Raw genomic sequence first — 27,235 nt, 5'->3', positions numbered from 1 at the left:
TTATCCAATCTTAGTCAATAGACCACCTCAGATTACTAACCAAGTGTCTATTGTGACATACCATAGAACACAGCCCTCAATAGTATCTCTTCTTCCTTAACTTATGATAAAACAGTGGATGTTAGCTATTGACTGTATTGTTTTATAAAGTACAGATATTGCAACATAGAAACTGACATCAAGTCGTGACCACACACTGCCAGTAAAAAAAAAAGATGGTATTTGGGTATTATCATGGAACCGAGCAAGGTTCTTTAAACAAGTCATTTTAAAAATGAATAAACTAACTTCTAAGCTATCTAAAGGTGAGCGGATCAATTTTAGAAAACCGAGTCAAAATGAGCGAAAAAACAGTATCGCGTTTTTAGAATAAATTGTAAATTCAACAAAATTTTATCTTTCTTTTTTTTTACTGAAATGAGCTTGTGGTTTAACAAAGAAGTCAATAATGCAGACGACATTCCAAAAGCAACTTCTTCAGCCAAGATAATGAGCCTATCTAAACCAAAGATTAAAAAAAATAACAACATAGAAATGGAGAAGGAAGAAAAAGTACAAAAAAAAAAGAAAAAGAAAAAAAATTCAAAGTTTATGAAAATATAACAAAAAAGTTGTGTTAGGATAATGGCAAGGGCAAAGAAAAATTATATGAGATAGAAAGCGATGTTAAGCAGCCTAATGAACTTTCACCGCCTGAAGAAAATATGGATCTGGATAGCGATTTATCTTTTTGGGAAGCAGCTGCCAATGTAATGGATATAGTGGAAACAATGACTGATCAATCCAACAATTCAAAAACAAATCAACTACTTGAGAAAGAAACAGCGAGATTGGAAACACTTTCAGTGGCAGAAAAACCAAGTTTGAAAAGAAAAAGAGTAGGTGAAGATGTCTTTGCAAAAGAAGTTGTGAAAACTTGGCAAGCATCTCGTATAAAAGCTTGGGAAGCTCGCCATGTGGTAAGAGAAAAAAGCAACGAGTTACTGTAGAACAAACATTTTTAAAATATATTCTTGATAGAACCCTGAAGCTTACTATTTTAGACTAGTAGTCCCTGGTTACGGTCAGCAAAATGGTGGATGGTCAAAATCAGAGCATGAATTGTTTATGAAGCGATATAATGAGTGGATATCAAAAGGGTGGAAGATAGGAACAGCTTGGGGCTTATTTAGTATAGCCATTCCCCATAGAGTAAGTATAATACATTACATGTTGTTAATTGTAGCTCTGATACCATGTAATTAGGTAGGATATCAATGCATGAATTACTATCGCAGACTAGTCTTAGATGGAAAATTAGAGGACAGTAGTTATGCTGTTGTCGATGGTAAATTAAAGCAAATCCAAAAGGAACGCAGTGCAGCAATTGGTGCACCAACAGTAGATCATGGTCCTGAATGGCAAAGTGAGGAAGTGAAAGAAATTGAAAGAAATGTAGATCAGTGGATTAAAGAGTTCCATGGTCGTAGTCAATCATTTACAAAAAATAGACCAGTAGCTAAGCCTAGACCAAAAGCTGCTCTTAATCTGAGCGGAAAAGCAAAAATATCGGATTTTAGTAAAGAAGATGCCTCGCAAACAACAAGTGAAAGGCGATGATGACGATTTTCAGATGGACTCAGCAGATCCAGAAATAGCGCACTTGGCACAAAAAGATTGGGATGCAGAATGGCAAGAACGATTACAGATGTACAAGGACTTTTTAAGGTAGGGTTGACAACAGAATGAAAAAATGACACATGAATTAACCATCACACAAAGGTTGTATCAAGACAAAGAAAAAAGGCATGCTTATTGGTTAGCTAAACAAGAATGGCGTAGAGGGCTCCTAACAACAGAAATGTAAAAGATTATTTCAATTAACAAAGAAAACGATAATAACATGCATTCTATAGGCTTATGCGAAAGAATATGTCACAAAAGTCTTTTGTAAGCTCATCTTCAAATGAAACAAACAGTGGCAATAAAATTGTACAATCAACCCTATCGAGGTTCTTTACGGGAGTCAAGAAAAGAAAAGTGGACACACCTGACGAATTTATCTCTTTTGTACGGATTCCAAATGATTTATACAGTGGTGTTAAGCAGATTCAACCATTACCTAAGCGGCCAGTTATAGATGCAGCAAAATGCTGCTATTTTGAAATAGACAACATGAATGATTGCACAATTAGATTAGATCAATTAATAGAAGCAGAAAGCTTAGAAGAAAAAATATCTCCCTTAGAAGGAATTCTGGTGGATCCCCCATGGGAATTCTATGCGGCAGATGGCAGAAACGATGGTGCTTGCTCTTGGAACATATCGGATTTTCAAAAACTGATGAAAAATGTAATTAAACATATGTCTGCTGGACTTGTTTTTGTTTGGACACATAAACTTATTCAGGCGGACGTTGTAAGAATGATGTATACTATTGGTAAGCTCTATTGTTTATTTCAAGTATACAAATTTGTAATATATTTTATGCAGATTGTAAATATGTTGAAAACTTGGTTTGGTTCAAAAAATCTGTGAATAATGTTCATTTGGATAACCCAAGCCCTTATATTAGCTCTACAAAAGAGATTTTGCTTATGTTCAAAAAAGTAACAAGATACAGAGTAAAATTGCAAGACTTTATATTTAATAATTAATTGATAGGGAGATGGATTTGAGTTAAGGCATCAACGATCGCCGGATGTGATTATTGAATTTGAGATACCTACAGAGCAATGGATAGAGGATGAATATACAGAGCCAAAGCCTTCAGGGGTTTATGACATGATAGAAACACTACTTCCAAAGGCAGGATACAATGATAAATTGAAAAGAGGACGGCTGTTAGAACTTTGGGCGAAAAAGAATCTTCCACGACGAGAGGGCTGGATTGCATTCCACGAAAACAAGCATGCAAAACCTGTATTTGTCGATAATATGGAAGTTAGATGATTTGAATTTCAATAAAATACTTTGTTTTTGGATAAAGGAAAAGAATGCAGCTGCAATAACTTATAAGTTGCTATTATTGAAAACAACTCAATGTTAATTGAACACTTCTAGATTTCTAGTAGTAGTTTTCTCTCTTTGAACATTATTCATTCAATTAACATTTACTGCGACCTTTGATATACTAGACAAAGCGTTTTAATCTATTTCAAGCGTCTTTTTTTTAACTGTATCTCTCCTTTCTAATCCTATAATTACAACTAACCATTCACCCTGGCAAACATGAATATAAAAACATTCTACTTTTACAGAGTAACGCCAATAACTTGCATAGTGTTTAGAGTCAAAGAGGTACCTTAATTTATAAGTAGGCTATTGAATCCAAAATGACTTCTCCAGACAATTTATGAAGGTAGGAAAACAGACTAAACCAATTAATGAAATAGTAGAATCCTATTGTACAGATGTAATTGTCCGATAGAATATAAACGGCTCAGTAGAAGAGATATGTTTGCAAAATTGGCAATTACTTAGCTGCAAAAAAAAGTGCATATTTTTCAATTGTTGATATGAAGATTCAATCCTTAACAATCGATATTTGTCATAATAATGCAGCTTACCATATGCACCAATCAATATCAGAAAAGTGGTATCAAAAACAACTTTTATATGAAACGTCCAAGGACTTTCTGTACTTGCCCCGTCTCTTTTCTTTTTTTCTATTATAGAAATGCTAAGTTGCCTAAAAGAACTTTTCAAGTACTTTATTAATTATCAAGGTATACAAAGGACACATTAGATAACAGAGACCCGATTGCACTTTTTGTAAAAATGAAGTACTTCATAAGTATAGCGCACTATACTTTAGATATTTCAATTTCCGATATGTAATTTTCGGGATCTCAGAGACCTGAGGTCCTGATACTGTTGAGTTTCGCTTCATTTTTTTTTTTTAGCCCTACAGTCACTTTTTACTGCAAGTACGCTTTGAATTTTTTTATTGGTGACTAGATCATTTTATTCAACTTTGACATTTTTTATTGGTCGCTCAACTTTTTATTTCAAGTTTCAAGTATTTATATTTCAAACGCGAAACAACGTACTTTTAATGATAACCAATATGGATCTGATGGCTTTTACTATCATCAAACTCCGCTCAAATTCAGAAACCTTGCTTTTATGAATAAAAGCCCCTCCCCTTTCTGAGTTAACATCGTAACCTTTTCTTTTCCTTCTTTTTTATATGTTCCGTACCGCATTCCTTCGTGGTAGTCGTTTAACCGCCTCTACTATTCCCAAGCAGCGTTTGTACTCAACAGCTGGACCTAATAAGCCCAATGGCACACCTAGCATTCCTGCCATGTTGGCTGTCGCCTCCATGGGCTTTGCTGGTTACTATACTCTTGTCAAATCAAGAGAAGGTCAATGTAAATCTCGGAAAGAACACATATGTGTATTTATCACTTAATTATTTTTTGATATAGCTTTACCCAGAAGAAAGGATACTACTACATTTGAAGAAGAAGAAGCTTTAAAACAAAAGAGACTTCAAGAAAAGTTGGCAAAGAGAAACCAGGATGTTAAGCCTATTCCAGCCTTCTCATCAGATGATGTTACTGTTGTATTTGTTTTGGGTAAGCGTATAATCTGTTGTTTAGTTGCATTGATTTAATGATCATTATAAAAATAAATAGGTGGTCCTGGTGCTGGTAAAGGAACTCAATGTGAAAATTTGACAAAAGATTATGGATTTGTTCATTTGTCAGGTAATATACAAGCAAATTTATGTGAATTGTAGTATAGCTGAGAAAAGTTATGATTGAAATGTTATAAGCTGGCGATTTGTTACGTGCTGAACAAAAGCGTGAAGGATCAAAATATGGTGAAATGATTAACCACTATATCAAGGAGGGATTAATCGTTCCTATGGAAGTAACCATTGCTCTTTTGGAACAAGCCATGAAGGAAGCTATGGCAGCTGGAAAGGGAAGTAGATTCTTGATTGACGGATTCCCTCGTAAGATGGATCAAGCAATCAAGTTTGAAGAGGTCGTTGTGCCTTCCAAGTTAGTACTTTACTTTGAGTGCCCTGAGGAAGTTATGTTGAAGAGGTTGTTAAAGAGAGGAGAAAGTTCTGGACGTGTTGATGATAATGTTGAGTCCATCAGAAAACGATTTGTTACTTTTATTGAAACTAGTATGCCTGTCATTACAGAATTTGAAAAGCAAGATAAAGTCAGAAAGGTAAAAGGAAGAGAATCATTTAAAAGAGCCTGTTTGCTGATAATTATGCGTGTAGGTTCACTGTGATCAACCTGTAGAAAAGGTTTATGAGAACGTCAAGAATATTTTTGATACATTGCTTGAAAAGAAATAGAGATTTTTATTATAAATAGAAAAAACAAATAAAAAGAAACCAAATTGTATTCTACTATTTGTATCATTGAATTGTACAAAGTATAAAAAGAATACCTGTGTTAGATAGAGCATCTTTTTTCAGCAGCAGCATTTATTTCCGAGTCGGACTATTTTTATTCCGGTACAACTGCTCTATCCACCTCTTTAATAACAACGTCTGCCAAAGAGTAGCAGCCTTCTTTTGAAAATATCTCGTAATCATGGGTAAGCTTAACATATGGGTTGAAGCACATTGTAATATACTACAAGAAATGAGATGTGGATCATCAGACTAAGCATCATTAAATTAACGACATTAAATGGATGGATTATATACTTACGACATATCCATACATTCAGAATTTCAGTTAAAATCAGGATTTACACCAGGAAGGCATGATATGATTGGAAAATCACTGTTATAAATGTGTTGCTTAAATTTAACTGAAGAAATGATAAAGAAACAATTTTTTAAAGAGGAAGAAGACAGTATTTACAATGGGCTACAACCAAAATGAAAAAAGAAAACAACAGTTATTGATTAAATGCCATTATCTTAGGTAAAGGACAACCTAGAGGTTTGAACGCTGCTCGTAAGCTCCGTATTCACCGTCGTGATCAACGTTGGGCCGATAAACAATACAAGAAGAGAGCTCTCGGAACTGCTTTCCGCTCTTCTCCCTTTGGTGGTTCTTCTCACGCCAAAGGTATCGTTCTCGAAAAGATTGGTGTTGAAGCCAAGCAACCTAACTCTGCCATTCGTAAGTGTGTTCGTGTTCAATTAATCAAGAACGGTAAGAAAGTTACTGCTTTCGTCCCTAACGATGGTTGTTTGAACTATGTTGATGAAAACGACGAAGTCTTGATTGCCGGTTTCGGTCGTAAGGGGCGTGCTATTGGTGATATTCCTGGTGTCCGTTTCAAGATTGTCAAGGTCGCTGGTGTCTCTCTCCTTGCTTTGTACAAGGAAAAGAAGGAAAAGCCCAGATCATAAATGCATCACACAACTTCCTTTTCGCTCTACTTTTTTCACCCACTTTTTCACTTGTGTACAAAAAATGACATAAAAATGCAAATTCTTGTTTTTTATTTTTGTTTTGATTAGTTTCTTGAAAGCGAAAATGACAATTTTTGTAAAGAAGTAGTATTCAGGGATCACATCGATAGTGTTTAACTTGTTTGTGTATAAAGTTTCTTAACCTACTTTATTTCATGTTTGTTGCACCATTTCATTGAGTTACATTTTGTTCTAAAAAACAAAACAGACTTCCAGCATTTTCGAATGATTATACACGGAGTTTTCATCTAAAGTTTAATTTACGTCACTCCATTGGTTTAAATGGGGTCGTTTTATGTATAACTACTCTTCTTCTTACAACTTCTTTTATTAAAAATGGGTAAAGATTACTATGCAATCCTTGGTGTTTCCAGAGACGCAGACGACGATACAATCAAAAAAGCATATCGTAAACTAGGTAGGGTAATTCATCCAAAATTTGATATTATTATTATTTACACAAGTAAAATTAGCTTTAAAATGGCATCCCGATAGAAATAAAGATAAAGCGGATATCGCTCATGCTAAATTTCAAGAAATTGGTGAAGCTTATGAAGTTTTAAGTGACAAAAACAAGAGAGCTATATTTGATCAATATGGTGAAGAAGGGCTCAAAGGTGGCGCGCCACCATCTAGTGAAGGAGGAGCTGCCGGTGGAGGTTTTAGTGGGTTTCCTAATGGTAGTACCACCTACCGCTTTTCTTCAAGCACTGGAGGGCCTGGTGGCTTCCGTCCTTCCGATGCTGATGATATCTTCAAGCACTTCTTTTCATCTTTTGGTGGTATGGATGATGGCTTTGGTATGCCTAGTGGTTTTTCCTCCTTTGGTGGAATGTCTGGTATGGGAAGTGGATTCCATCGTACCAGTGGATTTAGAGAGCATCAATCACAAGAGCCTGAAAAACCACCTGCCATTAAGCGTACTTTCCCTGTATCATTAGAAGATCTTTATAAAGGATGTACAAAGCGATTAAAAGTAACCCGTAAACTACGTGATGGTGCATCCGGTCAACCTGTTCAAACAGATAAAATTCTTACAATTAATGTCAAACCCGGTTGGAAAGCGGGTACCAAGATTCGGTTCCCCGGAGAAGGAGACGAACTTGAAAACGGTACAACCCAAGATATCGAGTTTGTCTTGGAAGAAAAACCACACTCTGTGTTCAAACGCGAAGGAGACAATTTGCGCATGACGATGCAACTCACTTTACTCGAAGCATTAACTGGCTTTCAAAAAAAGATCAAAACATTGGATGATCGTACTCTCAGTGTAAATAATACCAAATCAGTCGTTCAGTCCGGTCAAGAGTCTCATATATCAGGTGAAGGCATGCCTAATTCTAAAACAGGCAAGAAAGGCTCTCTAATTATTACTTACGAAGTCAAGTTCCCTACTTCTTTAACCGAAGATCAAAAACAGCAATTAAAAATAGCCCTTTCTTAAAACTATATTTATAAAATACATTCTTTGTACACAGTTTCATAAATATCATGTACATAGTTTATAATAAACAGCTTATTGTTTTTTATTCTACACAAAAGAAAATACAATCTTTTTTATTTTATAATATACATTTTTTTTTTTCTTTAATTGGTAGCTTTTGAGGCCATAGATGCAGCTTTACCATCAGGAATACAGATGAAATGAGCAGGTTCAGAGCCAGAAGCGAGTGCGTCAAGGATATAATAGCCCTTACGCTCAAATTGAATGATATCACCTTTCTTCAATTGCTTGATGTTGCCGTCAGCAATAGCAGCACTCTTGAATTCACTCACAGGGGTAACAAGGTTCTTGACTTCATCGCCTTCTTCAACCTTTTTCTTTGTAATCAAGTAATCATAATCAAGCAAGAGAACATCAACAGCATCTTCGTTAGCAGCCAACCACGTAAATTTCTTTTTAGTCTTCTTAAAGTCACCCTCGAGATGGAGCTCCAATTCGATGCTAGTAGCTTCGCCTTTTTCGTTTTTGGTAACTTTGCGAACAAAGACATTTCCCCAGTCCATCAAAGTGATTTCTTCTCCTTCTTCCAATGATTTGGCATCTTCTTGATCCAAGTAAATCTTGGGACCATAGTGAGTCTTCTTGTTGCCAAGGGCAAGGTTCTTCTTGTGAATAGGTACTTCCTTTACTTCAACAGGGGCATCATGAATTTGACAGATAACAGCACCTTCCTTGAGAACAGCAGTGTGGCGAGGGGCAATAGGATCAATGACCTTTTTGTTCAAAGCCCAAAGTTTGTCCCATTCGAGCATTAAAGTATTTTGAGAAGCACCTTGCATCAGGATATATTGCTTTAAGGCTTCAATAGTCATACCACGACGACGAATACCACGAACAGTAGGGAAACGAGGGTCATCCCATCCGGAAACAAGACCTTCTTCGACAAACCAGGTAAGCTTTCTCTTGGACAAGAGTGTGTATACAAAGTTTATTCTACTAAAATCCCAAATCTTGACAGGACGGAGACCAAGTGCGTTAATCATCCAGTCATATTGTACATTACGATCACGATATTCGTTAGTTCTCAAGGCATGAGTGACGCCTTCGATGGAATCTACAATGGGACAGGCAAAGTCATAGGTAGGGTAGACCTTCCACTTGTCACCCGTATAGTGGTGAGGAGTCAAGTTACAACGATAGATGACAGGGTCACGCATGGTTCCGTTAGGACTGGCATAATCAATTTTAGCACGCAAACAGTTCTTCAAGCCTTCTTCAGAGCCCTTGGACATTTCCTCAAAGCGACGAAGGTTTTCTTCAACAGAGAGATCATGGCACTTGGAGGGTACCCGGGCAGTACGTTGCTCACGCATAGTGACTTGATCTGTATCATCACAGTAGGCTTTGCCTTCTTTAATCATCTTCAAAGCTAATTCATACATTTGATCAAAGTAATCAGAGGTATGAGAGACAATGGATGAATCAACGCCGATCAGTGCTAAATCTTCTTTGATTGATTCTTCAAATTCAGTCTTTTCTTTGCTGGGATTGGTATCGTCAAAACGAAGAATCAATTTTCCTTTGTAAGTCTCAGCAAAGTACTGGTTAAGAAGAGCGGCCTTGGCGTGACCAATGTGAAGATAGCCTGATGGTTCAGGAGGGAAACGGGTACAAACTTTACCCATTTCAGCTTCAGTTAAGCCAATCTCAAATTTACCTTGATCAGCAGTCTTACTCTATAGTTATGTTGTTAGGAAATTATAATAGAATCTGATATACTATTTATACAAGCGTCATATACCTTGGAAGCTTTATCCTGTTTTTGAACAGCTGTCAAAGCATATTCAACAGCATCCAAAGACAAAACATGTTCGTACCATCGAACAAGGTAGGTACCTAATGTTTCCTTCTTTGTCTTTATGATACGAGCAAAAACAGGGGAAGCTCTCAAAGCACCCCAGACAATAAAATCAGCAACAGTTGCTTGGTAACCGACGAGATAAGAGCGAAGTGTTAAATACTTGTTCAGCTTCTTGTAGCTAGCATCCAAGGTCTTAAAATCAGAGGTGGATAGCTCTTTTTCAGCAAAATCGAGCCATTGATCAATCAAGGTGGATGTTAGAGGGTCCTTGAGGTCATAGAGGCCAGCCTCAGGGTGAAGTCTAGTCAAGAGACGGGCTATAGCATTGACGGTGTCATAGGTCTCACTACGTTAATAAAGAATTCAATGGTAAATACAATAATAATAAAGAATTTACGTTTATAATTTTTACCCGTTATAATTAATAGAAGCAGTGGATTTAGAAGCTCCTTCAAGGTTCTTTACGTCTCGTAATTCAATATTGATAGAGTCCTTTTTGACATTGTTGATGTAGCTAGCAACAGCAAGCACACCTAAATATAGTTATATTGTTAACCTATTTTTTTCAATTATTCTTAGTTTAACTATTTACCATAACTGAATGGAGATGCTTTAGCAGCAACTACAAGTTGAATAGGACTCATGTTAACCAAAAGAGTTTAAAACTTTTTTGCTGAAAAACATTTATAAGGTGACTTACTTTTGACTCACAAAGAGTACCATGTTACACAAAACGTTAAAAAAAAGGGGAACCACTTAAACCCAGTGAAGGCGAGATTTCCCATGCAACCAAGTAATGATTATATTTCAAATATATAAGAACAAAAAGAGGGCAAAAGCAATCTACTATACAAAAAATCGGAAACAAATATACAATTATTTTCTATCTATTCAACAAAGCATGTTGAGGAAGCTCAAGCTTTACTTGCGGCATAGGATCACTGACATCTTTAGGTACAACCAGGCAGCCTAACGTACTTTTGATTTCTTTGATTTCAACACCAGCATCCTTGAGCTCCTTTTTCACCGGATCTTCTTCAACTTTTTTCTTGTTACCAAACAAACTAGCCCCAAACATCAAAGACGACCTGCCATGAATACTATTTGTAGATTGTCGTTTATTAGTATTCGCTATGCTGATAGGCTCAGATCTTGATCGACCTAATAAGCTGTTCAAAGTGGATCTCCTGGGCCGCGTGGTAATAGATGCCTTCCCGGAAGAAAGAGAGCTATAGGAGCCTGATTTAGAAGACGCTGCTGCAGTGGCATTTGCTATTATGTCTGCAATTATTTCACAGTCTGTCGTTTCCTTTTTCTCATGTGAAGATGAACTACTACTGGGTATAGTGGAGGTGGAGGGCGTGGGTATGATTTCAGTACTGCTACTATTTCGATTATTATTTATAGGTTCGGATGATTGGGTCTTGGGTATTATCTGTATTGATGCTTTTCCAGAAGACAGTGAGCTTGTCACTTTCATAGAATCAGCATATTTATTCTTAACATCAATCTAATTACGTGTTATGTTATTCAAACAAGACCTTAAAAAAGAAAACTTACCTCGTCATCTTTCTCTGTTGGACTACCACTGCTTCTAGATTTTATAAAACTAGTAAAGCCTCCACCACTAGACTTCTCTTTTAACACCGGTAATTCTTCAGATGTTACCACAAAGCCAGCGCGTTTCAATAACTTAGGCATGCTTGTTCGATAGCTCAAGTGACCAGTGATTAAATCTGTGCAATCCAAATTTTGTACACGATTTCCTTCAATATGTAAAAGTGGACGCAGACCAGCAATGTTACCTAAACCAGCGGTGGAGGTTCGAAAGAGAAAGCCAAGTAACCAGTCATTGGTAGCATAACCATTCACAAATCGTCCAGATACAACCGTTGTGCATTCTTTCCACTGAGCCTCAGAGGCACTAACTGGTGTACCAAATAGTATCACGTTTTCGACTAGTCCGAATGCTTTCATTCGCGCTAATTCGAGTAAGCAGTAAAAGATCGTACGTGCACCAAGTGAAAATCCTACGAGTGTAATAGGCCTTGCACCTAGGTTGCGATTCATTAACACGTCTGCTAAAACTAGACCGGCCACTTTCGATCGGTCCAAAGCGTTGGCCCAAGGGTTATCCACCATGTAACCTAATTTGGTCAAGGCAAGAGGCCATGCAAGACCAGCCAAAAGGGCGCCCATAATTGTATGTGCTAACGCTTGTTGAATTGAAAAAGTGACAGCCTCAGTAGCAAGTATTTTAAAGGCACTACCAAGTTCTTCAAGCATCTCAGGTTCCCAATACAACGTATAATGATCACCCATGAGATGGTCCAACGTACTAAAAGGTAATGAAGCTTCCTCTTTACTTGTATTCGGCAGCCAGCTATAAAAAGTGTATCTTGTTTGGTAGTTGAAACAAACATTCTATTTTTTTTTTCTTTTACCCAGTAATAGTAATAATACAATTAACGTTTTCTTCCGTATACACAGGAAGAAAATCAAATGTATCAATAGATTTCATACGTCTACTCATACCTTTGCCACCAATGCCTAAATAAAAAGGGGTTTATACATGTTACATGATTTACTAAACTTAAAAAAAATCTTACGTCCACCAGCAACAGTAGCACCTCCAGTAATGAGTGCGACACCTGCTGTACCACCCAAAAAGCCAGCTGTACCCGTAACCCCTACAGTAGATAAGAGCACGCCAATCCCGCCGGCAATCATAGGGGCCATCAGCCCTGCACTAAGACCCAAGATAAGACCACCCCCAATGGTTGCTAAGCCGACCATCACATAACGTCTTTTCTTTCGTTGTTTATTTCTGTTGTGGCGTTCCTGATGGCTTTTGATAGAGCCATCATTTTCTGCATTAGTCATCGTCATGTTAGTCACGGTTGTTGCCATACTGTTAACTGTCTCTGTTTCCCAGGAGGCATCCTGAAGAAGATGTTCAGCTATTCTCTTTTCAAATCCAACGACTTGAAACCAATCAAGAGACAGGTAAGAAGTAATGCGAGCCACAAACACTCTTGAACGAGCATCGTAGTTCTCTGTACTGAGGCAAATTAAAAATAAATCACAAACTACTGTCCAACGTAGGTCAATTATCACTTTGTCTTCCATAGTGTTACTGTTGTTTTTGAAAAAGCCGTCCAACTTGATCTCTGCCGTATCGCCTTGGGCTGTAAACTGATGAACAAGATCCGTTGGTAAAATACTATGCTTTGATAATGACTCGATCATCTTGATTTCCTCTTTCGAAATATCCATGTGTGCATAAAGCATCCGCATTAATTTTCTCTGCCAATTGTCAGCGCTCATCCTTGCTAATGCAAATTCTTTTCCCTGATAATCGTGAACTACTTCAAGACTAGTGAGATAACAAAGTCCAACATAAGCAACTTTTTGTGTCTCGGTAAACACATCCTTCGTCTCATGAATTTTTCCTCCATTATCTGGCGTATCCATTTCAAATACATGCGAGCTAGTCAATACAGGTTGTACTGAATCTGGTGCTTGTGGCAAATCAGCAGCCCAGGCTCGAATTGCATTGGGCTTTGGTAATACTTTAGTCAGTTCATTTTGTTCGGCTAGGAGCTCGGCCGTCAATGGTTGTGCAGATTGCAAATCTATTCTAGAGTCCTCTAAAGATACCCGTTCGTTTAAGGAGCTCACCTCCTCATTGGAATGGGTTTCTGTCATCTTGATTGAAATGAATTGCGATAATTATATATGAGATTTACAAAAGAATAGGGAAAGAAAGAAAAAATGAACGTGAAGGTAAAAGCGAATAAAAACAAGAATAAATAAAGGAAAACCAAGCAAGAGTGAATAGTAAAAAGAAAGAAGGAGAGTAAAGGAGTGGAAAACGAAGTGTGCTATTTTACAACAGGCTACACAGATGCCGGACATTGAATGTATTAAAAGAACTTCAAACAGATCGGCTCTATTTAGCGCATTTTCATTTGTTTGATCTTCATAATTGTAGCACAGGTTTTGAAAGGTACGGTAATTAGTAAACAAAACAGCTTTTATATATATTTTTTAAGATCCAATCAATCTAAAACACTATTATGTTTCATATATGCTTGAATGTAAGCCTATGCAACTTTAAAATGGCTCTTTCGTTTCTAAAAAAGCAATTTATTAAACACTCAGCCCTTAGATTACTAACAAAATTAAATGCACACTCTTTCCAGAAAGTAAAATCGCCTTTGGTGGAAAATAAATGCACCCAATGGAGAGAACAAAATTCATTTTGTACGAAATGTACAGTCAAATCGTTTTAAATCGTTTTGACCCGCTCATGCTTTTTATTATTGTGATGCGAGATGGTTAATTTTTCACCGAGAAGGGTAGAATAAGATTGTTATTTCATTTAATGGAGAGAAAAATTGGAGGAATTCTTGTGTAGTTTTGCATGAACTGAATACTGAAGTAACACAACTGTTGCACCCTGTTCCTCGTCTTTTAGGGTCTTGTAATTCATTTCTTGTTCTTTCAAGCCAATGAACAGATAGCATATAATTTCAAAGAACTTGAGCCAGTTATTCCTTTGAGCAAACTTTGTCAGGACTTCTGTTGCACGTACTTCATGATAAATGAAGCTTGCATTCAAATGGGAGTTAGCAATACTTTTGAGCATTGCCATGGGAGAACTGAGTTGTTTGAGGATGTCATCGACTATCTTGTTCACATTCGCTTTGTTTTGGCCCGATAATCCTTCCAAAACTACTCGTTCACCGTAGTTGATATCATAAGCCAGGCCATCAGCATACCACGGATTGCCCTTCTTAAAGAAATCATTCATACCTTCTAATGCTTGATGGGTGGCCCCAACTTCGCACCAGTCAAAAGAGAGTGTTCCAGTTTGATTTGCAGATGTTTGGAAGATGGACACAACATGCCTGACCCACCACGTCCGTTCGTAATCGGTACAAGGCTTGGTATCGATGGCGGCAATACAGCAAGTGTCAGCAAAGCCGGTCAACACAAACTTGATGGTACTACAAAGCCACAGAACATTTCATGTTGACATGGAATGCAGCTTCGTCTGTGAACACACAGTTACTCATGTAGGCCATATCAGTCTCCAGCCAATCTTTTACTTAGTGGAATCCTTAAACAACCATATATTGCAGCAGTCACACCTCGATGAATGCTTTTGATTTTATGGTTATTTAGAGATTCGTTATAGAGGTAGGCAACATCGAACTGGTAGTTTAGTATTATTAGGAAGATATAAGTTGCAAACAAATCCTATGTCGAAAAGACTATTTTTGCTTCCGCGATTGTGCTTCGAGAAATTTGTTTTACATTAATTACCTTCTTTTAATTTTAATAAATCTCCTTTTAACTGGTTACTTGATACTTGAGGCTGTAGCATTATCTTTAAGATAGTCTTCTGTTAAAATTAAAAATTAACTGTTTGTCTGAAACTTTCGCAGAAGAATATTATTTTTTTCCTTCCCTTTTTTTTTTACTATTTGACACTTCTTTAACTTTTTTGTTATCATCAATAAACTTTCTCTTTTCTACTAAACAGATCATAGTATAATAAAAAAACAAATAAGTATTACAGCTTGCCACCGTCATTCAAAAAGGTTTGCTTACTGTCCGTGTTCATATTTGTTTTGCATGACATTTCCAAATTGTCCAACAAATTCAATGGTTGTTTGCTGTTATTTTTGTCAATCAGATAATTACATATAAAAGTAGTTAAAATACAAACGCATGGGCCGTGTTGATTGAAGATGTGCTGTCTTTATCTTCATACTATTCAGCATACATTGTATTGATGGCCTTGACCTCTTTTTGCTTGTTGCAGAGAATTATTTAAACAGAATGACAATGCTTTATATATGCCTGTGTGTACCATGCTCATTAAATCAAGGTAGCTTTTGCTTGCCTGTCTAGAAATCAAAATAATGGTGTTTGCTAACATCGACTTTTTGTCAACTGCTGTGTTTTTATGTCCAGAAGGAAGAATTTCTTACCATTTGTTTGACATTAATGAGAGACTACGAGAACAGTGAGATACCAAGTTTTGATCTGAGTAGTATTAAGCGATAAACACTGTGTATTTATCCTTTGCCACTTGTTCACAAAAGCTTTTTTATTTATAACTGTCTAATCTAGAGTATTCAATAAATTTGGACAATAATACCTCAATTGATCCCTATTCTGTTAGGAGCAAGTATATAATTAACTTAATGTAAGTAATGAGTGCTCACCGACAGAACAGGCTGGAGCTATGTAAAATAAAAGAAGGTTAATAGAAAGTGTTAACAAATTTATCCATTTAAGTTCAATTTAAAAAAATCATGTTGAATTTATTCTTTATTGAATGCATTCGCTTTTAATACTCTCTTCTTTTACCGTCATATTGCATTCAAATTACTAGACTATACAAAATGAGTAGAAGTAAGCAATCCTTGACAAAACCTTGCATTTCTTAAAATTATTTCAAAAATTAATGCTAGTACGGACACACATCACTTTCTAAGCCATGTGCGATTATTCATATCAGATTTACTGCCTTTACAATAAGGCAATAATTCAAAAGGTTGAAGTGACAGTAAGATAGGACTGTACCTCATCCTGTCCTACCTCATGCAAACTTTAAAAATGGTAGCGGTTCCAATAGTCTCAAACAAACAAATGTACCTATACTTGATTGATACATCAGTTACCAAATAAGCTTGAGCTTATGGTGTAAGGCAAAACTTATAATTTTATCCTTGAACTGATATAATCCTAAAATAATCATTAAAACTTATTTGCATAACACATGAATCTCCTGTCTGCCAGCCACTCATGTAAAACAAGTCACAGGACCCTATTTGGAAATCACCCCCTTCTTTTTTTTTTTGAAGGATTTTTTTTATTCAAAATGTCAACAGGAAGAATCTCACAGCTCCAACAATTATCTTGTAAAATCTTTTCCAACGTCTATAATCCAACATGTGCACGTACAGGAAACAAAATACTTCGACAACGTTTATTGGGACCTACTTTAACAGCTTACAATCCTAAACAAATTGTGCATTTCAGAGATATCAAGGCATTATATCCTCAACTTGGTTTAATTGATTTGGAAGAAAAGGAACGTCTTGATGAGATCGCAAGAAGAAAAAGAAGAGGAAAGGGTGCACCAAAGAAAGGTACGATAAGGGATAAAAAGTGGATTATTGATTCTCACTTTTTTTTTTGTATAGGTCAAGGAAAGCGTGCAGCCAACAAAAAGAAATAATAAAAAAAACAATGATGTATATATAATAGAAAAAAAACACGTTGGCTTTGTTACGTACTTTATTTACACAACTTGAACTACTTAATATATGTAAATATAGCATGTGAGACATCTCGCACACCGCTACATGCCCTTGCTTTGAATAACAATCCGAAAAAAAGATGAAAAGGACTTGTGGACTACAAGGATTCTAATTCTTTAGTAATTCTTGTATGTCAGTAAATAATGAAGGAACATTAATATCAAAGTGTGCAGTCATCATGATTCTATAAACCAAAATGATTTTTTCTACAAGGATCGATCATGGCACTAATGATGTATTAGTCTATGAGCAATCCCAGCTTTTATTGATGTTAAATTTGTTTTATTTGAGGATAAAAGGCGAATCAAGATATATTGTTATTTTTCCTGTCTATTTAAGCTATTGATATACATGCTTTTTTAGCAAGTATTGAAAAAAAAAAAAAAAAAAAAAAAAAAAAAAAAAAGCCCCTCTAAAAAGTATCTTAAATGAAGACAGACAAAAAGTACTGTTGTTGTAATAGTTGATCTGAGAAAAAGAAGAACTCACTCTAGTGCGCTATTGCGTTCCTTAATGTCCATTAGTTTAGCTATTTTTGACTTGATATCATCATCTGATTTCGTTTGATTATCAAGTAAAGTACATAAGTTTAGTACTAAACTGTTCAAAGAGAAAACTTAGATAATAGTTTAAAGCATAAAGAGTAATTAACCTGTGTTTATTATGATTATACAAATCCCTTATACTAAAAGAGGATACAATAGATGAATAATTTGAAAGTATGCGTGATGCACTGTTTTATGACAAAGATGAAAGACATATGTATTAGTGACTGTTTATTTATGCGTAGCACAACGCACAAAAAAAACTCAATGTCCGCTAACAAACGGTCGATATCCATTCCCAACCTTCCAAACCAGCAGCCAGCAACTCCTCTTGGGTTGGTCCACGTTCTTGACTAGAGATGATGATGTAGTCTTCAAGTCTTCTGTCTGATTTGGCTTGTTCTGCCAACAACCTCTTTTCGACTACTATTTCGATGCTCTTTTTCACAATATGGTTTGTTTCTTCTAGTCTTTCTTTTTCTTTCCTAAGTATCTCAATCGTTTGTTTCAGTACGTCAATCTCATTCACTTTTATAAGATTTTTTTCTTCCATTTTAGTATCATCGTCTATCCATGCACCAGGTAGTGACTGTAACAAGTTCATGTTTTTATCTCGAAAGAAAAAAATAAAAAATAAAAAAAATCGCTCTTTTCCAAATTTTTTTTTTCCACACTCACATGTGCACACACACTGTGTATGCATATTAATTATCAGGTGAAATGACAGCTATCAGCAGATTCACTTGTTTTCTATTCGTTGTGTGTGTGTGTGTGTATACAAAATATTTTTTTTTTTTATTTATTAACAATTAACAAATCTAATTGGCATCAACAGCTTCAACAGGGGCAGCAGCAGGTCTGAAATCTTGAGCAGAAGGTTCGGTGATAGGAGCTTCATCCTTGGGTTCAAGGATAGTGACGATATCAGGAAGAGTTTGCTTGGGACCGTTACGGCCAGTGGGATCGTTATCCAACATGATCTTGACCTTGATACCCAAAACACCTTGACGCAAATCAACGTGACGAACAGCGGTCGTGATGAATTCACGAGCAGGGTTACCAGAGTGAATCATGAAACCATCAGCAAACTTCATGGCCTTGGCACGGGCAGCACGCACCTTACCAGAGACAACGACTTCACAACCCTTGGCACCAGATTCCATAACGAAACGGATAACACCGTAACAGGCACTATTCATTGTGAGACCTTCATCCTTTTTCAATCTCTTTCTACTTACCGACGAACGGCCAAACCGTTGAGAAGCTTGAATTTGACAGACTCACACTGAGCAATGGCACAGAGACCACGGTTTTGAACACGTTCAGCATAAAGTTCAACAGCGTTTTCGGGGAACTTGAAACGCTTTTGAACAAGAGTGGTCAATTCACGGATACGACGACCCTTTTCACCAAGAACGTTTTGTGTGTGAGTGGCACGGATGATGATTCTATCGAGTGTTGTCAGTGGCTATTTTCTCTCAACTCTTTTCTCTTACTCGGTACGGGCGGGAGTGACACGGACTTCGACACCAGCGTAACCAGCTTCAGCAAGTTCACGAGTAAGGAATTCGTTTAATTCGGCATAGAAAACACCATCAGCAACCTATCGATTGTGTTATGATCTTTTTATTAATTTACAAGTTGTATTCACTTACGAACTATGAGTGGATTGAAAGAGAGTAATTGTAAAATAGAGATTGGTTAGTTTCAACGTTTTCAATAAAACTGTAGTTGATGTCCCGCATTAAAGAGAAAAAAAAAAAAGCAATTAAAAACGAAAGAGGGCGATACTGCTGAGTGTCGTACTGTTCCATCATTCTATCCATACATCCATTCTCTCTTTCATCTTTAATTTTCTTCATCTTTTTCCAATAATACGGATGGGCATCAATCATTATTTTTATTTACTTTTCTCTTCTTGGAAATTTGAACGGCGGCCATTATGATGGAAAAAGAGGAGGATTCATTTTGGTGCATGATGAGGGAGGATTGTTATCCAATTCTGTCTATCATGCTAGCACATTTTGCCGGTCCGAAACAATCTGTGCCGGACAAATAAAATAATGCTTGCATAAAAATGCAATTTAATTTTGAGTGCAGTGCACATGATTCTATCTCCTATTGTATTGAATAAGCCAAGAGATTTAGTAGAAAAATTGTAACGGTTGATGAGAAACTTAATACAAGTTACTACAGCAGATCTGGTAAAATACCGTATGTAATCAAGGTGATAGAATCAAGTGATGTAATAATAACAAGTTTAATGATACCACAAAAATAGACCACATACCAGTACATACATTTATTTTGAGCTATGTCCCTTTTGAAAGACTTTGCCAACTTGTAAATATACATAGAAAGAGGCTCATCCTGCTTTAAAAGGATCACATGCAAAAAATGTTTGAGAGTGGAACTGAATAAATTGAATTTACTGTTCACTGTAAAGACTATGGGATTAGTAAAATAATGTTTATCTAATTAGTTCAATGCCTTTCCTATTTATTTTTTCTACATTGTATTCTTGATTCTTGTGTATTTTATCTTTTGAAATAATTCTGTAATGGAATGTGACCAAACTAGTAAACATTGGCGCTACTGTAGAAATAAGGCTATTTTGGGACAGCCACATATTTATTTTTCAATTGTAGCTTCTACTTTTGTTTTGGTGGATGGTAAAACATCGAACAGTATTGGAAAAGCATGCTATGTTTTTTCTCCATTGTCACAGTTGTGTAAGCATCTATAGAAATAATATATAAAATTATCAAAATCACGCATATTCAAGATATTATATGCTTTTGTGGTATTAACATTTTATGCAAATTGATACCATAAACATTGTACTTCAGTCTTCGCATAAAAAATACAGAACAGTTGTAGTAGTAATACAGATGATATAGAACAGCATTAATAAAGGAGTGGACAAAGTTTTTGTTTTATTTGAATAAAATAGGTTTTTTGATAGGTTGCTTATTTGTTTTTTCTTTTTTCTTGCTTTCTTTTTTGTTTTGTTTAATTTTTTCATTATTTTTAACATTGAGCGTTTTTCTTTTTGCTTTTTTTTTTTTTCATTCGTTTTTTTTTCTTGACCTTTCTTTTAAAACATATAATTCGAAAGGAAGAAAAAAATAAACTGTAAAAAATATACAAAAGAAAAATAAAATACAAAATTGCAAAAAAAGAAAAAATAAAAATAAAAAAAAGAATGAAGAATTCAGAAAAAAAAATTTGTACATCAAAAAATCATCAAAAAAAAACTTTGAGAAAAAAAAATGAAAAAAAGGATACAGAATAAAAAAAAAGAATAAGAAGAAACATAAAATAAAAGTAAAAAAAATAAAAAAAGAATTGTAAAAAATAAAAGAAAATGTAAAAAAAAGAAGGAAAAAAAACGTTTCAAAACTGTATGAAAAAGGTAAAGATATGAAACAAAAAAAAAGGAAAAGATTATAATACAAGAGGTAAAGAAGAAAATATACAAAAAGGTATATAAAGAAAAAGAGGGAGACGAAAGGGGGGGAGATGTAAGGATGAAAGTGAGAGGGAAATAGGTTTGAAAGTGTTTTCCTATTTTTTAAGATTCAATCTTGAGCATGGAACGAAGACCACGTTGGATTTCAGAAAGAGCCAAGTTTGTTTGTTCCATTTCATAAGCAGTGTTGATGGCATGAGGTAACATCGTAGGAGAACCACGGGCATTAAAAACGGGAGGTAAAGGGAGAGAAGATGGAGCAGGAGCGTTATTAAATGTGGGCCCAGCGTACACTTGATCAACCAAACTACGAAATTGATGTTATACAAAGCCATGTGTTTATAAAATTATTTTTATACCTTTTGTAATCAATTATAGGACGTTTGTAGTTTGATTTCTTCTTTGGGGATTTGATTGGAACAATAACCGTATCAGATTCTTCAGAAGAGCTAGAAGAAAGAGAGGAATCATCTTCAAAAGTGGGCTTCTTCTTGGTTTTTCGTCGATTGTTATTTTGCTGCTTCTTTCTTGGTTGTTGAACAACATTGTTACTTTTATTGGGTAAGCATACAGCAATAGTAACATTGTTATTGGTTTTGGGTGCAGCAAAAGTCAAAGAACGGTTATTGTTATTGGTTTTGTTGGTATTCTTTACATGAATATTACGATTCGACATTGATTTTTTTTTCTTTTTTTTTTTTTTCAATATAAAACTTTTTTGAATGATTTTTTTTTGTTTTTTTTTTTAAATTGTATGAATATGATTTTATAATAAAAGGGGAGGAAAAGGGGATTGTGAGTATATAATAATAAAAACTTGCTATTTTCTATCACAAATAGTAAAAATAAGATAAAGAAGAAGAAAAGTTTTATTTTTTTTTTGCTATTTATTACCAGTCTGGAACTTTAATTAAGCGTGTTATTACTAAAAATGGTTGGTAGATAAACTCAAGTGGTTATTTTCAATCTCCGTTTTACAAATAGGAACCAACCAAATTTAAAACATTGATTTACAATACCATTTATTCACACACTTACCAATGTTGGGTGATCGATTGAAATAAAAGTGGTCTATTTTTATGGGAAAATTATGATATGCGCATTCTCACTCTAAAAAAGGGAACATCAAGAAGCATGGGCGTTTTGCTTAATTTGCTTATTGAATTTTAATTAATTATAAGCTCATTATCCCACATACAGAAAAAAAATGTGCGTATTTTCCAATTTCATCCCAGTGTAAATTTGGGGGTTTTTTTTCTAGTCAATATACGCATTTGAATCATTCTATCTTGCGCTTCAACAACTTTGTTTTTACGGATATAAGTCTATTATTTGCGCATCTAAGATATTTTCTTTGCGCAGTTAGATTTTTTTTTTGCGTACAAGGTTTAGAAAAAATCATTCTATAGTTTCTTTCTATTAATAGTGTAAATTGAAGCATTGGCTCAAGAGCTAAGTATTTATCGAAAAATGAAGTAGAGTGTTTGACACAGCCTTGGAAATTATCCACTGTCACTTACTTAGAAGATTCAGTAATCCTAAGACCTGGATTATCTGTTGCAGTGAGACAGACTCTCCTTACTCCAGCCTTAAATGTTAACTAAAACAAATTCAATCAGATTTAAAAATGATGCATAAGGAGATAGGATATTGACTTTATATTCTCGTGTCAAATTTTTTTGTAAATAAATAATTTATCCTTATTTATAGTATAAAAGAAGTCATGCGAATGAGAACAGTGTGAATCAAAACGAATAGGATGCTAGCTAATTAAGATTGAGTCTATCCCTTTTGAGAGTAGCAAAATGTGACATAGCACTAGTGACCAGCTATTTGTTGATAAAATGAAATCCATTGATAGTAAATTTCTAATGGACAAGCCAGATAACCGAGAGAACACAGCAACTGAAATTCCAGAGATCAGTATCATCAACGAAAGGAAACCACTAAAAAGATCAGAGTACCGAGTAGACATTGTTTTGAGGAAAAAATAGGATGTAGGCTAAAAAATCAAAACATTTATCTATATGCTCCATTTCTTAGGGTAGCGCCCGAAGAGGTTTGTAAGTTTTCAGTATTAGCAGAGTAAAATTTACAATATAGAGGTCAAGTCATTGTTCAATTGACAGAAACAGCTAACTATAGAGTTTACAGTGAAATAGATAATACCATAAAGGCCGCTTTCAGGCGAGGCCCTGGTGTCTGCGGTCTCTGCATAATTGCATGATTACGTGATTTATAGTACAATCAAAGACTATTTATTCGAACAGTAGATAGTTAAATCAATAGAGCAGTAAAACAGGCATAAATAATTAATAATCATTAGTAGCTCCTTTCATTCCTACATACTTTGTATTGATCATGATTTGGGATGTAAGTTTAGCTCTAAAGAGCTTAAAAAAAATGAAGAAGATAGTGTTAAGTGAGGCCTCAGCAAGTCATTACAAAAGCCACTTGCTGATATATTGATGAATTTAGATATAAACAATAAGATCAAGTGGATATTTTGTTCTTATACATTGGCCCCATTGTTTTTTTAAGAAAGAATTTGAAGCGATTAGCTTTATTTTTCAATCTATGTGCTTCAATCGCTTTCAGCGGCCTAAAGAGTATTGATGCCGTGAGAGTGTATTGAATTATTTGGATTTGCTTGTTAATAGTATTACAATTGTCTCTCTCAATACTGGACAAGATTTTTTTTAAAAATAGCCATAGTTTTATAAACACATCCAAGAGATTAAATGGAACGATGGCTGAGGCGTAACATTAGATGTGGCATTCACACTCATTCACTAAAATATATCTTATGTAGTTTATTAGATAGAAACGCCTCAAGCAAAAACAAAAATCTTAAGAGAGACGACGGGTTTATGTTTAAAATAGCACAACAAGTGTCTACCGAGCATGTGAACCTACTATTCAAATATATATCAAGTAAATAAAGCTATGTTGAGGTCGAATTGGCGGACAATGGCCATAACAGAGCGAAGGAATTAAATGAAAAGAGGTTAAAGACGTTTAAAATGAGGGAAGCTTTTGCTGTAGAATTCTAAAACAATACAAAGCGAAATCTGCTGGTAGCATGTCCGCTGGTATTATTATTAGTGGCGCAATAATAAGGAAAACAAGTCTAAACTCGTACTAAACGTCATTTATAACAAGACCTGAGAATACTGGTAAAGCAGTGTCGCTTGATCATGACTCTGTTAGATTAACCTACACCTTCCCACGACTCAAGGTGTCCGAGAGCACTGCACAAGTAGCACGGCTATTGTCACTGGCTTATAAATGCTGAAAAGCGGCATGCAAAACCTCTCTGTTATTCATATTTATGCTTAGTCATGGTGACTAACAACTTAACAATTTAGTCTTGAGAGTGAATATGAGTGTTTTTTAAATTCGATCCCTCTCTGTTTCCTTCCACTTTATTATTAACCGTAACTATTGAACCTAAATCAGCAATCGTAAATTGGTTAGTATTCATATAGCTTTTGTTATGATATCTTTTAATACTACCCTAATTGATTTTTATAATCATTAAATAAAGTCACTGTAAACAAAGTTAACGTATCATTGTTCTTTACTTATCGAAAACACGACCAAACATATAAAAGGCATTTCTATTTCTTTGGCAATGTCATTTTCCTCCTACCTTCGTCCCTGTGGCTATCAACAAAAAAAAAGGAAGTTTTCTGACTGAATTATTTAAGTCTACTGTTATTGTCATTACTAGTTTTTTATTTTATATCTCGTATTTTATATATTCTTATGTTTGTTATTCGAGTATCCTAAACGGCGGAAATCTAATTTTTAGCTTTAGTCTTATTGCTTATTTTGTTATTTACATTCGTGTAAGTAGGTATTAAGCTCTTAAGCCTATGCTTTAACTATATACGCAAATTGATTTTTTTTTTAAATCTTAAATATCATTTAGCATGAAAGTTTGAAAGACAACTGAGCTTGATGCAATTGATTCGTTCTTTCAACGTTGGCAAGCGTGACACATAATACATAATTTTGGTAGAAGCTCTTTTAGATGTACTATATATTCGTTGTAAACATTCATTCTGATAATATTCCAGTGTTCTGATTTGGTAAACAGTAAGTCGATTGATCACCAAGACATATTCTAGCCAAGCACGAATTATTTGTGCATAATTTTCAGTGGACGGTATCCTGTAGAAACCAATAGGATTGACAGCAATCGAGGTCAAGAAGTTCATTACAGCCAACGCTTTGTGAACGTTGTGCTCTATCAAGACTGATGGGTTGAGGAAACTGTCTAGTTTGAAGGATATTCCAAGTTACGAGAAGGAAAGTTATTTGAGCAGAGTTTGCCCATACAGTTCATAATTCAAGATATCGACTCTGTCACTTATCACCGCACATTTAGAAGGGTTCCAATGATAGCAAGCGAGAGACTGCAGTTTTTGCAAATTTCTAATAACTCTGTCATTTTGGTTTTTAGAAATGAGGACCTCATCATCAGCATGTAATAAGCGAGACGGCTCTGTTGGGAAATGTTTTCAGATGATTGCTTCAGTCGTAGCCTTTTCGATAATTCATTGATGTTCATTGAGTAGAGTAGTGTGGATAGAATGGGCCCTGTGGGATACCGATTTGTAGGGGAGAAGCGATAGGAAGAATCATTATTAAGGAGAACCTCAAATTAAAGTTGACCAAAAAGTATTGAAGGAGATCTGATAGTGGAGGTAGTGCGGATGGCTATAGAGTTACCAGACAAGATTTCGATCGACAATGTCATAAGCAGACTCTATGCCGAGAAAAGCCAAAATAGGGCTAAATTTGTGGTGAATACTTAATACTTGGCATATTTCAGCCAAGCAGAAGGCTTGATTTAGTGATCCGCAACATTCTCTGAATTCACCTTGTGATATATCGGAAAAAAGGTCGTGGAATTGGATGTCATTTTGCAGGCAGTGTTCTAGGGTTTTGAGAAAGATCGAGGTCCGACTGATTGGTCTAAATTTGCCAGGGTTTGTTGGAATGTCCTTCTTATAAATAGATACTATTTGAGCCACACGCTAAATTTCGGGTACATGTGCTTATATCCAGCATAGTTGGAATAATACTAGCAAAATAAATACAGTAAGATACTGAATGGGAAGAAACATATCGTCTTTTATATAGTCAACGCCAGAAGCCTTGTCAATATGAAGTACCTGAACATAGAATACCATTAATATCACTATAAGCAATATAGAATATCGCCTCATATTTAAACGTTGCTCTATCCACTGCAAATGAACTTCAACAGCATCTCAAAGAAAATTTGGCAAAGTTTTTTTTTTATCAATAAAGGCCTGAAAATTAAAAATAAGGTAAAACTTTAGAACAATCGAAAGCATTGTAAAAACGCCTTCTCTTTTCCTGTTTAAACCATTTACAATTGGGGCTGGGATTCGGATCATTAAATACATGGAAATAGGATAAAAGATAGAATTTTCTCAATCTCTATTGCTTTGGATAGAAAGACAATTATGTATGAGAATTAAACAGGGATAGATGATTTATGCATTTGGATGTCTTTTTATCTAATCCTTGTTAATACCAAATTCCATAGTCAGGGAGAATTCTTTGAGTATTCAGCATCTAATAACATGTATGGAAGAAAAGCTCTCTTTATTAACATTGAAAACATTTACACGTTGTACTCCCAAGGTCATCACTTCGATTTCTATGGCTGTGGGGAGCAACATCACACAAGTGTTCAAATTGACAGGTTGTGAACAGGCCTGGTTTATTTTATTAAAATTTGTCCTATTTTAATACGATCAAAATATATAAAAATAGCATTTTGAAAATTTTTCGTCAAACTTTAATAATATCACACTTGTTTGACAAGCTTTGCTATAAAAAAAGGTTGAATTTATAAAAGTATACAAGATCAAATGTTTTTCTTCAAGCTAAATTTAGTTCGAATGGATGCAGTTGATTGTTATTTGATCTCATTTGCAAACATCACAAAAAACTCATTTGCTAGCTGCTTGAATTTACAGCATTCTAGTACGTATTTTGATGGAGCCCAGGATTTTTTTGGGTAAAAGCACAACATTATACTAGGCATTACTTTGTTTTCTAATAATCAAAATTATTTAAAACTGGGCAATGCCAATCTAGATTGGTTTGTAAATTAAGTTCGAGACTTGTTAGCAACTGAATATCAAATG

At 35.2% G+C, this 27,235-nt stretch overlaps 13 protein-coding genes across 13 annotated transcripts; 7 read left to right on the top strand and 6 right to left on the bottom strand.

Annotated features, from left to right (window-relative positions):
- Nucleotides 1–770: 770 nt before the first annotated feature.
- Nucleotides 771–1,599, top strand: RO3G_09314 (uncharacterized protein; the record flags this gene model as incomplete). The annotated part of the gene is made up of 3 exons (XM_067663899.1): nucleotides 771–959; nucleotides 1,021–1,191; nucleotides 1,246–1,599. 3 exons carry the CDS (start codon nucleotides 771–773, stop codon nucleotides 1,597–1,599), a joined length of 714 nt encoding a protein of 237 aa, XP_067520000.1.
- Nucleotides 1,600–2,343: 744 nt separating this feature from the next.
- RO3G_09313 (uncharacterized protein) lies at nucleotides 2,344–2,931 on the top strand (the record flags this gene model as incomplete). Its single annotated transcript, XM_067663898.1, has 3 exons — nucleotides 2,344–2,419; nucleotides 2,473–2,603; nucleotides 2,644–2,931. 3 exons carry the CDS (start codon nucleotides 2,344–2,346, stop codon nucleotides 2,929–2,931), a joined length of 495 nt encoding a protein of 164 aa, XP_067519999.1.
- A 1,240-nt stretch (nucleotides 2,932–4,171) lies between these two features.
- On the top strand, nucleotides 4,172–5,305 carry RO3G_09312 (uncharacterized protein; the record flags this gene model as incomplete). Its single annotated transcript, XM_067663897.1, has 5 exons — nucleotides 4,172–4,355; nucleotides 4,413–4,562; nucleotides 4,623–4,694; nucleotides 4,763–5,172; nucleotides 5,228–5,305. 5 exons carry the CDS (start codon nucleotides 4,172–4,174, stop codon nucleotides 5,303–5,305), a joined length of 894 nt encoding a protein of 297 aa, XP_067519998.1.
- Nucleotides 5,306–5,823: 518 nt separating this feature from the next.
- RO3G_09311 (40S ribosomal protein uS12) lies at nucleotides 5,824–6,319 on the top strand (the record flags this gene model as incomplete). Its single annotated transcript, XM_067663896.1, has 2 exons — nucleotides 5,824–5,885; nucleotides 5,977–6,319. 2 exons carry the CDS (start codon nucleotides 5,824–5,826, stop codon nucleotides 6,317–6,319), a joined length of 405 nt encoding a protein of 134 aa, XP_067519997.1.
- Nucleotides 6,320–6,718: 399 nt separating this feature from the next.
- On the top strand, nucleotides 6,719–7,639 carry RO3G_09310 (uncharacterized protein; the record flags this gene model as incomplete). The annotated part of the gene is made up of 3 exons (XM_067663895.1): nucleotides 6,719–6,800; nucleotides 6,856–7,341; nucleotides 7,515–7,639. 3 exons carry the CDS (start codon nucleotides 6,719–6,721, stop codon nucleotides 7,637–7,639), a joined length of 693 nt encoding a protein of 230 aa, XP_067519996.1.
- A 330-nt stretch (nucleotides 7,640–7,969) lies between these two features.
- Nucleotides 7,970–10,331, bottom strand: RO3G_09309 (uncharacterized protein; the record flags this gene model as incomplete). The annotated part of the gene is made up of 4 exons (XM_067663894.1): nucleotides 7,970–9,562; nucleotides 9,628–10,033; nucleotides 10,100–10,220; nucleotides 10,280–10,331. 4 exons carry the CDS (start codon nucleotides 10,329–10,331, stop codon nucleotides 7,970–7,972), a joined length of 2,172 nt encoding a protein of 723 aa, XP_067519995.1.
- A 729-nt stretch (nucleotides 10,332–11,060) lies between these two features.
- On the bottom strand, nucleotides 11,061–13,395 carry RO3G_09308 (uncharacterized protein; the record flags this gene model as incomplete). Its single annotated transcript, XM_067663893.1, has 4 exons — nucleotides 11,061–11,069; nucleotides 11,248–12,025; nucleotides 12,132–12,237; nucleotides 12,297–13,395. 4 exons carry the CDS (start codon nucleotides 13,393–13,395, stop codon nucleotides 11,061–11,063), a joined length of 1,992 nt encoding a protein of 663 aa, XP_067519994.1.
- Nucleotides 13,396–14,596: 1,201 nt separating this feature from the next.
- Nucleotides 14,597–14,728, top strand: RO3G_09307 (uncharacterized protein; the record flags this gene model as incomplete). The annotated part of the gene is made up of 1 exon (XM_067663892.1): nucleotides 14,597–14,728. The coding sequence occupies one exon, from the start codon at nucleotides 14,597–14,599 to the stop codon at nucleotides 14,726–14,728; it is 132 nt and encodes a 43-aa protein (XP_067519993.1).
- Nucleotides 14,729–16,585: 1,857 nt separating this feature from the next.
- RO3G_09306 (mitochondrial 37S ribosomal protein mS33) lies at nucleotides 16,586–16,945 on the top strand (the record flags this gene model as incomplete). The annotated part of the gene is made up of 2 exons (XM_067663891.1): nucleotides 16,586–16,856; nucleotides 16,911–16,945. The coding sequence occupies 2 exons, from the start codon at nucleotides 16,586–16,588 to the stop codon at nucleotides 16,943–16,945; spliced, it is 306 nt and encodes a 101-aa protein (XP_067519992.1).
- Nucleotides 16,946–17,846: 901 nt separating this feature from the next.
- RO3G_09305 (uncharacterized protein) lies at nucleotides 17,847–18,176 on the bottom strand (the record flags this gene model as incomplete). The annotated part of the gene is made up of 1 exon (XM_067663890.1): nucleotides 17,847–18,176. The coding sequence occupies one exon, from the start codon at nucleotides 18,174–18,176 to the stop codon at nucleotides 17,847–17,849; it is 330 nt and encodes a 109-aa protein (XP_067519991.1).
- A 533-nt stretch (nucleotides 18,177–18,709) lies between these two features.
- On the bottom strand, nucleotides 18,710–19,513 carry RO3G_09304 (40S ribosomal uS3 domain-containing protein; the record flags this gene model as incomplete). Its single annotated transcript, XM_067663889.1, has 4 exons — nucleotides 18,710–18,763; nucleotides 18,819–19,020; nucleotides 19,069–19,175; nucleotides 19,481–19,513. 4 exons carry the CDS (start codon nucleotides 19,511–19,513, stop codon nucleotides 18,710–18,712), a joined length of 396 nt encoding a protein of 131 aa, XP_067519990.1.
- Nucleotides 19,514–21,146: 1,633 nt separating this feature from the next.
- Nucleotides 21,147–21,720, bottom strand: RO3G_09303 (uncharacterized protein; the record flags this gene model as incomplete). The annotated part of the gene is made up of 2 exons (XM_067663888.1): nucleotides 21,147–21,351; nucleotides 21,404–21,720. The coding sequence occupies 2 exons, from the start codon at nucleotides 21,718–21,720 to the stop codon at nucleotides 21,147–21,149; spliced, it is 522 nt and encodes a 173-aa protein (XP_067519989.1).
- A 3,200-nt stretch (nucleotides 21,721–24,920) lies between these two features.
- Nucleotides 24,921–25,267, bottom strand: RO3G_09302 (uncharacterized protein; the record flags this gene model as incomplete). The annotated part of the gene is made up of 2 exons (XM_067663887.1): nucleotides 24,921–24,931; nucleotides 25,087–25,267. The coding sequence occupies 2 exons, from the start codon at nucleotides 25,265–25,267 to the stop codon at nucleotides 24,921–24,923; spliced, it is 192 nt and encodes a 63-aa protein (XP_067519988.1).
- Between the last annotated feature and the right edge of the window lie 1,968 nt (nucleotides 25,268–27,235).

The sequence above is a fragment of the Rhizopus delemar genome, genomic scaffold (assembly GCF_000149305.1).
Source record: "Rhizopus delemar RA 99-880 supercont3.7 genomic scaffold, whole genome shotgun sequence".
NCBI classification, from domain to species: domain Eukaryota; kingdom Fungi; phylum Mucoromycota; class Mucoromycetes; order Mucorales; family Rhizopodaceae; genus Rhizopus; species Rhizopus delemar.
The sequence above is the reverse complement of the archived record's forward strand: the minus strand, read 5'-3'. Positions and strand labels throughout refer to the sequence as shown.